Raw genomic sequence first — 12340 nt, 5'->3', positions numbered from 1 at the left:
GAGTTGGTGGCACGATGCAGCAGACCTGGCTACGCCCAGAGAACTGGAAAAGAAGATGGTTTTGGACATACCACAACTTTTGTGTAGGTCTCCTCAGCAAACTTCAGGTCACCGAATTTGGCTTCAATAGGAAATGTATACTTGGTCAACCAATCGAGAAGTGGTAGATCCAGGCAAGATCCCATATTGGGATATTGGGGTGCATGGATATGCGTGTCAATCAATCCCGGAATAAAGAATTCCTTCCTGAATTGAAAAGAATATAGATCGTTAATTCTGAGTCCCATCCTTTGACAGTTAATCCAATTCAATGCAAAACATGATGTGGAGATGCCGACGTTGGACTGGGGTGGGCACAGTAAGAAGTCTCACAAGCCAGGTTAAAGTCCAATAGGTTTATTTGGTGATGCACCATCAATCGAGCAAAGACTAGTTTGTATGCAAGAACAAATAGGCTTTTATTAGCAAAAGACTTGGAGCACACCCATGCCGATGAACTGGTCCAGACTGAGGCAGGGGGGGTGGGGAGCAGTCGCCTTTATACCTGGACCGGGGGGGGGGGGAGGAGTCTCGGGTAGGGCCGGCAGGGATGTGTCCAGGCATGTTACATATACAGGTAATAAGCTAACAGTGGTTTACCACATTTGGTATCATGAGCTTTGATGAAGGAGCAGTGCTGCGAAAGCTCGTGATTCTATATAAACCTGTTGGGCTTTAAGCTGGTGTTGTGAGACTTCTTCCGATGCAAAACATGAGACTGAAAACAAAAAAAATTAAAGACTTTCACACAACAGAAATAAAAGCTTATACGTTATTGGTTTAAATGTAATCAACTGTAGATCAGTCAAATAAGAGGGCATCAGATTTAAACAAAACTGCGGGCCCCAGAGTTCCTGGGGTTCAGGCAGGCACAAGTCAACAATTACACCTCAAATTTCTGCTGGATTCAAGTTATAAAGGGATTGAAATAATTTACAGCGCAGAAACAGGCCACTCGGCCCAACTAGTCTGTGCTGATTTTTATGCTCCACACAAGCCTCCTCCCACCATTCATCTCATCCCATCAGTGTATCCTTTTCATAGAATCATAGAATCCCTACAGTACAGAAGGAGGCTATTCAGCCGATTGAGTCTACACTGACCACAATCCTACCCACATAACCCCACATAATTACCCTCCTAATCCCTCAAACACTATGGTCAATTTTGCATGGCCAATCAACCTAATTTTACTCCTTTCTCCCTCATTGTTTATCCAGCTTCCCCTTAGAAATCATAGAAATCATAGAAACCCTACAGTGCAGAAGGAGGCCATTCGGCCCATCGAGTCTGCACCGACCACAATCACACCCAGGCCCTACCCCCACATATTTACCCGCTAATCCCTCTAACCTATGCATCCCAGGACTCTAAGGGACAATTTCTAACCTGGCCAATCAACCTAACCTGCACATCTTTGGACTGTGGGAGGAAACCGGAGCACCCGGAGGAAACCCACGCAGACACGAGGAGAATGTGCAAACTCCACACAGACAGTGACCCGAGCCGGGAATCGAACCCGGGACCCTGGAGCTGTGAAGCAACAGTGCTAACCACTGTGCTACCGTGCCGCCTTAAATATATTGATCCCATTCACGCTACATTCTCACCACTCTGTGGGTAAAGACGTTTCTCCGGGAGTTTCTCTTGGATTTATTAGTGATTGTTTTATATCGACGGCCCTAGTTCTGGGCTTGGAGAGCTGCAGCAGGAGCGGCCCAGTGTAGTTTCAGAGTGCAGGAAGCAACCTTACCCTCCCCAGCTCCAATCCATCCCTGTGCGCTAATCTCCTCAACTCTCACCCATTTGAGACCACACCCATCTGTCGGTCCCCATTCCGCGCTACTCGACCCACTCCTCTGCACCCACCCGTCACAAGGGGGCATCGCTTTAGGATGAGGGGCAGGAGATTCAGAGGAGATTTGACAAAATGTTTTTTCACCCAGAGGGTGGTGGGAATCTGGGATGCATTGCGTGGGAAGGTAGTGGAGGCTGGAAACCTTACAACCTTTAAAAGGCATTTGGATGAGCACTTGAAATATCATAACATTCAAGGATATGGGACAAGTGCTGGAAAATGAGATTAGCGCACCTTGAGTGGTAATTATCGGTGCAGGTTCAGTGGGCCGAAGGGCCTTTTCTGCTGTGTGTCTATTACGCATATTGCAAAATCTCAAATGCATTGTCCAAGATTTTAACTCCCTGCCTTGCATGGCTTCCCGAGACACATGGCTAATGAATGAGGACCTGGTACAATAACATCCAGTGCTCACTAACCTCGGTTGGAGCTCTCTGATGTCCTCTTTCCTGAAATGCCACTTTTGGGCTAATTCCTTCTCCTTATCGACAGTCTCAATGAAGACGATCTGCAAGGAAAAAAGGAATGCAGCTTATTGCGTGGGATTAAAAGCCTTCTCCTTTGTGAGAATACGGAGTTACCACAGTTTGAGAGGCAGGAATGGCACAATGGGATGGATGCCTCATTCTTCTGATTAGAGATACAGGTGAATAGTGTTTCTTCGGAAGGAATTGTTCAAATGCAGACAATAAAAATATCACAAAACTTACTCCAACCTATAAATCAAAGAAAGGGTTTAATAAAGAAACTTCATTACTCCAAACTTGGGGCATCGCCACAGGCCAATCCAAATGTCCCACAATTCCAAACAGGTTCTTATTTATAGTGAGTCAGCTGGTTAGCTGACCATCACATCACTCTATAATTGGTTCCATGGTTTACTGGGTCAGCTGACCCTTACAGCTTGTTACCATTGATCACATTACATCCAATACAAAGTTGTCACCGGTTACATTCTAACAAGTAGAAGCTAGGGAGTGAGTGTCAGAAATTGAATCCACCCAAATTGGAGCCCTCGGCCTGTTGGTATTTTAAGTGCCCACCTCATTGTGGGTGATTTCTAGGGAGCTTCTTTAGAAAAAATGATAAGAGTTCTTGGGAAGGCTCATCGCGACCTAAAACATTAACTCTGTTTATTTCTCCGCACTTGCGCCCTGAACTGCTGGGTGTTTCCAGCAATTCTGGTTTCTTTTAATTTTTGACTTTTGTAATAGTTAGAAAGTCTTGCCTTGCATTACCTCATACAGCCCCAAAGGGCCTTGCAAACAATCAAGTACTTTTAGAATCACCATTCAAAGGCAGTCAGCTTTCACACAGCAACGTTTATAGTTTTAGTTTCGTTTATTTATTAGTGTCACAATAACACTGTAATGAAGTTATTGTGAAAATCCACTAGTTGCCACACTCCGGCGCCTGTTCGGGTACACTGAGGGAAAATTTAGTATGGTCAATGCACCCTAACCAGCACATCTTTTGGACTGTGGGAGGAAACCGGAACCCCCGGAGGAAACTCACGCAGACACGGGGAGAACGTGCAGACTCCATACAGACAGTGACCCAAGCCAGGAATCGAACCCGGGTCCCTGGTGCTGTGAGGCAGCAGTGCTAACCACTGTGCCACCATGCAGCCCCACCAACAACAGCGTGATGAATAATCTGTTTCTTCTCACGACAGATAGGTTAACAGATGACCAGGAGATCCCAGTGCTATGGGTTACTTTACATCTCCCAGAGGACAAACGGGGCCTTGTCTTGACACCTCATCCTAACCTTTTCTTCTTTCCTGCTTGTCAGCATGGAAACATGCTCCTCGGCCCAACTTGTCCATGCCGCCCTATTTTTTTAACGACTAAGCTCATCCCAAATGCCCACACTTGGCTCATATCCCTCAATAGCCATCTTAATCAGGTTACCTCTAGTAGTGTTCCCTCAGTACCACGCTGGTCAGTCAGGCTCGGCCATATGCTCGAGTCGCTGGGGTGAGGCAGGAAGACACAACCGTCCGAGTGTGGCTTGTTTATAAAATTGCATCCACTTTATCTCAAAACAAATCTCCCGTCAAATGTAGCTGCGTGTTATAGGCTGGTATCAACACATCCACGAATGTTTGCATTGTGATATAGCTGTATATCACCTTGACGACTGAAACCTCCTTGTGGTGGAAGTGCATTGGTGTCCAGTCCAACTGTCGACAATGTGGGTTTATATCAATTAAAGCCCAGGAATATATGACAAGCTCTACTTATTGCTAAAAAGAGAGACGTGCTGTCGAAGCTTTTCACCTTATACTCATCAGAACAACACAAGAATGCCAAATTGCAACCCTTAGCACTGCTGCCTCACAGCACCAGGGACCTGGGTTTAATTCCCGGCTTGGTCATTGTCTGTGTGAAGTTTGCACATTCTTCCCGTGTCTGCGTGGGTTTCTTCCGGGTGCTCTGTTTTCCTCCCACAGTCCAAGGGTATGCAGGTTAGGTGGATTGGCCATGCTAAACTCCCCTTCTGTGTACCCAAACAGGCACCGGAGTGTGGCAGCTTGGGGATTTTCACACTAACTTCATTGCAGTGTTAATGCAAGCCCACTTGCGACACTAATAAATAAACCTGAAAAAAAACACTGATACTACAGAAGAAAAGGATTCCGTTTCCCGAGTCGACTGCTGTTGGCCAAGGCATTGCCATGGAGAAAACAATGGGGAACTATAGCGTCAACTTGCTAATCACCTGCCGAATAAATTATCTTGCAATTGTGTCTCTATCTATATATGCCGTGTTTGTGAATCTCTTCACTCAACTGATGAAGGAGCAGCGCTCCGAAAGCTTGTGATTCCAAATAAACCTGTTGGACTTTAACCTGGTGTTGTGAAACTTCTTACTGTGTTTACTCCAGTCCAACACCGGCATCTCCACATCATGTATAAATTGTCATGATTGTGTGAAATTTGGAATTCTCTCATTTGTCCTGAGTGCCAGATGGGAAGCTTCAGTGACATGTCCCTCATTTAAGTAATATTAACATTTGGTGCGACTAAGAAATTGTTACTTTATTCAAATATTGACTCTGTCTACACTTCCCGCTGCCTCAGAAAAGCAGCCAGCATAATTAAGGACCCCACACACCCCGGACATTTTCTCTTCCACCTTTTTCCGTCGGGAAAAAGGTACAAAAGTCTGAGGTCATGCACCAACCGACTCAAGAACAGCTTCTTCCCTGCTGCTGTCAGACTTTTGAATGGACCTACCTCGCACTAAGTTGATCTTTCTCTACACCCTAGCTATGACTGTAACACTACATTCTGCACTCTCTCCTTTCCTTCTCTATGAACGGCATGCGTTGTCTGTATAGCGTGCAACAAACAATACTTTTCATTGTATACGAATACACATGACAATAATAAGTCAAATCAAATCAAAATGTCCCATGTATCCTTGCAAACTTTTCCAATTTGTTCAAAGATCCATCACCTTGACTTCAGTGCAAGCCTTTCGCAAGCTGCTATCTAATCGGTTATATCAGCAATCATCTCTTTTGCATTTTCAGCAGTTATCATAGAAATCATAGAAACCCTACAGTACAGAAAGAGGCCATTCAGCCCATCAAGTCTGCACCGACCACAATCCCACCCAGGCCCTACCCCCATATCCCTACATATTTACCCACTAATCCCTCTAACCTACGCATCTCAGGACACTAAGGGCAATTTTAGCATGGCCAATCAACCTAACCTGCACATCTTTGGACTGTGGGAGGAAACCCACACACACACGAGGAGAATGTGCAAACTCCACACAGACAGTGACCCAAGCCGGGAATCGAACCCAGGTTCCTGGAGCTGTAAAGCAGCAGTGCTAACCACTCTGCTACCGTGCCGCCCGTTGAACAGGTAATAGGAGGCAGACCTTTTAACCTCCAGAATGTTCCAAAATCTTAAAGCACCACCTAAAAACTTGAATGAGTAACATTCTCTTTAACAATTTGGAAAGAATGCCTAATTCGATCACTCAGTCGACTGTGGTTATTTAGGCATTTTGACAAGCTGAATTCACATTCAAAGCAGATTGGGTGACAGAAGGCAAGCTGACTAACCATGCCAAACTCAGAGAACATTCTCGTTCATGTTTAATCTCGGGGGGGGATTAAATAGAGGTGTTTAAAATCATTCAGGGATTTCGCTGGGGTGAAATAGGGAGAAACTGCTTCAAGTGGCAGAAAGGTCAGTAAGCAAAGTACAGAGATTTAAGACGATTGGCAAAAGAACGAAAGGCAACAGGAAGTAAATAAAAAATTTGCAATGAGTTGATGTGATCTGGAATGTGCCACCTGAAAGGCTGGTGGAAAGAGATTCAAGAAAATATTGCGAATCTGAAACAGAAAAAATGCTAAATAAACTCATAGGACTGGCAGCATCTGTGGAGAGAGAAACAGAGTTAATGTTTCAGATCTAAATGATTCTTCTCTTTCTGCACCTCCCTCTCTCTGCAGACGCCACCAGACCTGTTGAGTTTTTCCAGCATTTTCTGTCTTCCATCAGACTCAATACTAACATCCAAAGATGTGTCGGTTAGGTGGATTGGCCATGGTAAATGCGCAGGAGGGGCAGGCCTGGGTAAGATCCTTTGTCCGAGAGTTGGCGCAGACTCAATGGGCCAAATGGCCGTCATCTGCACTGTAGGGATTCTATGAAATTTTCCGCAGGGCATTGGATTAATATTTGAAGTGGAAACATGGGCAGTGCTCCAAGAAAAGGGCAGAGGGAAAGGAATTGATTGGACAACCCAACCAGCGAGCTGACACAAGCATGGTGAGCCAAATGGCCTCCTCCTGCATTGGATCATTCAGTGTTTCTCTGCCAGACACAAACCCTGGGATGTTCCAGTAACAGCTTTGAACGCTTAGCTGGTTCATTAGCAAATATTTGCCAGGATATCACTCCCTGGATTATCAGGATTACAAAAGTTAAAGAAAACACATTTTTAAAATCAGAAACCAAAAGAGAAAATGCTGGAAAATCTCAGCAGGTCTGGCAGCATCTGTAAGGAGAAAAAGGAGCTGACGTTTTGAGTCCAGACGAACCCTTTGTCAAAGCTAAAAGGCATAGAAAGTGGGAGATATTTATACTGCAGGGGGAGGGAATGAAAGATGAGTCATAGTCACAGAAACAAGGGGAAAGGCTGCTAATGGCAGCCCATAGAGAGAATAAAGGGTGTGAATGGCCAAACGGCAGAGAAGCTAAAATGAAGATGTTGGGGGTGGGGGGGGAGGGGGGTGGGGGGAGGGAATGGATGGGACAGAGGTAGAATTTAGAAAAGGAGAAGCAAAGGGGGAGAAAAGGTAAGGGAAGAGGGAAAGAGTGGGCAGGAAGAAAAATGACGAAAGACAATAAAGAAATAAAAGGTAGAGAACAGTAAAAAAATTAAATAGAATAGAATGGAAACAAAGCGGTTGAGGTGGGGTAGAGCTAATCATCTGAAGTTGTTGAATTCGATGTTGAGACCGGAAGGCTGTAATGTGTCCAGCGGGAAGATGAGATGCTGTTCCTCCAGTTTGCGTTGAGCTTCACTGGAACATTGCAGCAGGTCAGGGACAGACATGTGGGTATGGGAGCAGGATCGTGTGTTAAAATGGCAGCAACCGGAAGGTCAGGGTCCTGATTGCCCACAGACCGAAGGTGCTCAGCAAAGCGATCACCCAGTCTACGCTTGGTCTCTCCGATAGTGAGAGCCTTTTTCCTCGGATGGTGATAGCTAGCATGAGGGGACATAGCTTTAAATTGAGGATATAGGACAGATGTCAGAGGTAGGTTCTTCACTCAGAGAGTAGTAAGGGCGTGGAATGCCCTGCCTGCAGCAGTAGTGGACTTGCCAACATTAAGGGCATTTAAATGGTCATTGGATAAACATATGGATGATATTGGAATAGTGTAGGTTAGATAGGCTTTAGATTAGTTTCACTGGTCGGCACAACATCGAGGGCCTGTACTGTGCTGTAATGTTCTATATAGAGGTGATCACATTGGAAGCAGTAAATGCAATAGACCAAATTGAAAGAGGTGCCAGTGAAACACTGCTTAACCTGGGATGAATGTTTTGAGCCTTGGATGGTCAGCATGGAAGAGGTAAAGGGACAGGTGTTACATCTTCTGTGATTACATGGGAAGGTGTCATGGGCGATGGGAGAAGTGTTGGGTATAGTGGAGGAGTGGACTAGGTTATCCCGGAGGGATGCTGACCGAGGGAGTGAAGGGAAAATATGTTTGGTGGTGGCATCACGCTGGAGTTGGCGAAAATGGCAGAGGATTATGTTTTGCATGCGGAGGCTGATGGGGTGAAATGTGAGAAAAAGGGGGACTCTATCCTTGTTCTGGGAGGGAGGGGAGGGGGTGAGGGTCGTGGTACAGGAGAGGAACTGCATGCTGTTGAGGGCCCTGTTGACAACTGTAGATGGGAATCCACGGTTGAGGAAGGAGGAGCACATATTAGAAGCACCGCTTTGAAAAGTGGCATAATTGGAACAAATGCAACGGAGGCGAAGGAGCTGAGAGAAAGAGATGGAGACCTTAGAGGATGTAGGGCGTGAAGAGCTGTAGCCCAGATTGCTGTGGGAGTCAGTGGGCTTGTAATGGATATTAGTAGATAGTCTATTGCCGGAATTGGAAACCGAAAGGTCAAGGAAGGGAAGGGAAGTGTCTGAGATGGTCCAGGTGAAGGTGATGGAGGGATGGAAACTGGAAGCAAAGTTGATGAATTTTTCGAGGTCTGGATGAGAGCATGAAGCAGCAGCAGAATAGTCACTGATGTACCGGTAAAGGAGTTGTGGGAGGGGACCTGGGTAGGCCTGGAACAAGGAATGTTCCACATACCCCATAAAAAGACAAGCATAGCTAGGACCTATGCGGGTACGCATTGCTACTCCCTTGATTTGGAGAAAGTGGGATGAGTTAAAGGAGAAGTTGTTGAGAGTTAGAACGAGTTCAGCCAGGCGGAGGAGAGTGGTGGTGGATGGGAATTGTTCAGGCCTCTTTTCAAGAAAGAAGCGAAGAGCTCTCAGGCCGTCCTGGTGTGGGATGGAGGTGGAGAGAGATTGCACATCCATGGTGAATAGGAGGCAGTTAGGGCTGCGAACTGGAAGCTGTCAATATGATGCAGGGCATCAGAGGAATCCCGGATGTAGGTGGGGAGGGAATGGACCAGGGGAGTGAGGATGGAGTCAAGGTAAGAGGAAATAAGTTCAGTGGGGCAGGAGTATGCTGACACAATGGGCCTACCAGCACAGTCCTTCTTGTGGATTTTAGGAAGCAGGTAGAAGCGGGCTGTCCAGGGTTGGGAGACTATGAGGTTGGAAGCTGTGGGGAGGGGAAGGCATCCGGAGAAAATGAGATCGGTGACAGTGTTGGAGATAATGGCTTGATATTCAGTGATGTGTAGTTCTTTAAAATCAGAACAGCGTGCAAGGAAAAATCAGGATGAGACAAATCGAGCTGTTTATGTCCTGGACTGTGGACTTCTGTATCTCATTGAGAGAGAAAAAAAATAGATAATTGGAGCATAAAATCCAATACTTTGTAAGTGGTACAAAGTACAGCTCCCAGAGGCAGACTATAATGCCCTTAATACAATTTCCCAGCTGCAATTGGCACACAGGTTAGAAGCTCAATTCAGTCAAATTGCAAACTTGTACAGTGTTCTGAGAAGAGGTTATGTAAAATGAAGATTTGCTAGCAGGCAGCAACAGCAAATCTCACAGAGAATACTGCCCAGCCGATCAGCTGGCATTGACATTGGCCTGTTGAAAGGGGAATGTGTTACACTTCTGCAAAAATCCCTTTATTGACGAATGTCGTTGGAAGCGGGAGGGGGGAGGAAGGAGGGGGGAAGGAGGGGGGAGGGGAATGTAGCAGCCTTGGGGGTCTTTACAAAGGCAGCAGCGTTGGGGGAATTACAAATGTAGCAGCGTTGGGTGAGGGGGTTGGGGTGGGGGGGTGGGGGGGTGGGGGGGTGGGGGGGTAGGGGGGTGGGGGGGTGGGGGGTGGGGGGGTGGGGGGTGGGGGGTGGGGCTGGGGCTGGGGCTGGGGCTGGGGGTTGGGGGGCTGGGGGTTGGGGGTTGGGGGGGTGGGGGCAGGGGGGGTGGGGGCAGGGGGGGTGGGGACAGGGGGGTGGGGGCAGGGGGGGTGGGGGCAGGGGGGGTGGGGGCAGGGGGGGTGGGGGCAGGGGGGTGGGGGCAGGAGGGTGGGGGCAGGGGGGTGGGGCAGGGGGGTGGGGCAGGGGGGTGGGGCAGGGGGGTGGGGGCAGGGGGGTGGGGGCAGGGGGGTGGGGGCAGGGGGGTGGGGGCAGGGGGGTGGGGGCAGGGGGGTGGGGGCAGGGGGGTGGGGGCAGGGGGGTGGGGGCAGGGGGGTGGGGGCAGGGGGGTGGGGGCAGTGGGGTGGGGGCAGGGGGGTGGGGCAGGGGGGTGGGGCAGGGGGGTGGGGCAGGGGGGTGGGGGCAGGGGGGTGGGGGCAGGGGGGTGGGGGCAGGGGGGTGGGGGCAGGGGGGTGGGGGCAGGGAGGTGGGGGCAGGGGGGTTGGGGCAGGGGGCTGGGTGGTGGGGGCTGGGGGGTGGGGGCAGGGGGGTGGGGGCAGGGGGGTGGGGGCAGGGGGGTGGGGGCAGGGGGGTGGGAGCAGGGGGGGTGGGGGCAGGGGGGTGGGGGCAGGGGGGTGGGGGCAGGGGGGTGGGGGCAGGGGGGTGGGGGCAGGGGGGTGGGGGCAGGGGGGTGGGGGCAGGGGGGTGGGGGCAGGGGGTGGGGGCAGCGGGGTGGGGGCAGCGGGGTGGGGGCAGCGGGGTGGGGGCAGCGGGGTGGGGGCAGCGGGGTGGGGGCAGCGGGGTGGGGGCAGCGGGGTGGGGGCAGCGGGGTGGGGGCAGGGGGTTCGGGGCTGGGGGGTGGGGGCTGGGGGGTGGGGGCTGGGGGGTGGGGGCTGGGGGTGGGGGCTGGGGGTGGGGGCTGGGGGTGGGGGCTGGGGGTGGGGGCTGGGGTGGGGGCTGGGGGTGGGGGCTGGGTGGTGGGAGTTGGGGGGTGGGGGGTGGGAGTTGGGGGGTGGGGGGTGGGGGGTGGGGGGTGCGAGTTGGGGGGTGGGGGGTGGGGGGTGGGAGTTGGGGGGTGGGAGTTGGGGGGTGGGGGGTGGGAGTTGGGGGGTGGGGGGTGGGAGTTGGGGGGTGGGGGGTGGGAGTTGGGGGGTGGGGGGTGGGAGTTGGGGGGTGGGGGCTGGGATGGTGGGGGCTGGGATGGTGGGGGCTGGGGGGTGGGGGGTGGGGGCTGGGGGTTGGGGGGTGGGGGCTGGGGGTTGGGGGGTGGGGGCTGGGGGTTGGGGGGTGGGGGCTGGGGGTTGGGGGATGGGGGTTGGGGCAGGGGATGGGGGTTGGGGCAGGGGATGGGGGTTGGGGCAGGGGATGGGGGTTGGGGCAGGGGATGGGGGTTGGGGCAGGGGATGGGGGTTGGGGCAGGGGATGGGGGTTGGGGCAGGGGATGGGGGTTGGGGCAGGGGATGGGGGTTGGGGCAGGGGATGGGGGTTGGGGCAGGGGATGGGGGTTGGGGCAGGGGATGGTGTTGGGGCGGGGGATGGGGGTGGGGGATGGGGGCAGAGGTGGGGGCAGAGGTGGGGGCAGTGGTGGGGGCAGGGATGGGGGCTGGGGATGGGGGCTGGGGATGGGGGCAGGGGTGGGGGCAGAGGGTTGGGGTTGGGGTAGGGGGTTGGGGCAGGGGATGGGGGTTGGGGCAGGGGATGGGGGTTAGGGCAGGGGATGGGGGCTGGGGATGGGGATGGGGGCTGGGGTTGGGGTAGGGGGTTGGGGATGGGGGCAGGGGTGGGGGCAGGGGTGGGAGCAGGGGCTGGGGATGGGGGCTGGGGGTGGGGGTGGGGGTGGGGTTGGGGGCAGAGGGTTGGGGTTGGGGTAGGGGGTTGGGGCAGGGAATGAAATCCCAATTGAACAACTGACGTTTCCATTCCTTATTCTAAAAGAAATTTTGGCATAAGCCGCTCACCTTTCCCATCCCGTTCACCCCCAGGATACTGGGGTCCAGAGTTTTCACTGGGTCAGTGTCAGTGGAGTGAATGAAAGTTCCCTTGAAGACTCGCAGACTGTCGCCCTGTGGACAGGGGTGTGTGTTACTGGCCATGGTCTTCGGGGATGTCTGGCTGGCCAGCGCTGAGATGTAGCTTCTCCCCGGAGTCTTCAAGGTATCACTTCGCTTCGCTCCTTCACTGACTCCGCTCTGGAGAGGTAAAGCTTGTGGGCGGGTATGTATCTGGCAGTGTGGGCGTATTCCTCCTCCTAAAACACACAAATACAAAACAAACTAATGAGAGATTTCCCTCTTTGACTCATTCAACAGAGCAGGGCAGATCCTCCCACCGCCCGATAGAAATAAACACGTGGAGAACAACAGCAAGTGTCGGATTAAACTCAGCAAA

At 51.6% G+C, this 12340-nt stretch overlaps 1 protein-coding gene across 1 annotated transcript in view; it reads right to left on the bottom strand.

Moving 5' to 3' along the window:
- The window catches only part of gda (guanine deaminase), a 55677-nt gene extending 43540 nt beyond the window's left edge, over positions 1 to 12137 (bottom strand). Inside the window, exons 1-3 of the mRNA XM_078214021.1 lie at positions 11911 to 12137; positions 2317 to 2405; positions 72 to 246 (exon numbers count right to left, since the gene is read on the bottom strand). Of these exons, the coding sequence (XP_078070147.1) occupies positions 72 to 246; positions 2317 to 2405; positions 11911 to 12045 (399 nt within the window). The 5' untranslated portion in view covers positions 12046 to 12137. The remainder of the gene's footprint in view (positions 1 to 71; positions 247 to 2316; positions 2406 to 11910) is intronic.
- Positions 12138 to 12340: the final 203 nt, after the last annotated feature.

The sequence above is a fragment of the Mustelus asterias genome, chromosome 6 (assembly GCF_964213995.1).
Source record: "Mustelus asterias chromosome 6, sMusAst1.hap1.1, whole genome shotgun sequence".
Taxonomy (NCBI): Eukaryota; Metazoa; Chordata; class Chondrichthyes; order Carcharhiniformes; family Triakidae; genus Mustelus; species Mustelus asterias.
This window is presented reverse-complemented; position numbering and strand designations above follow the sequence as displayed.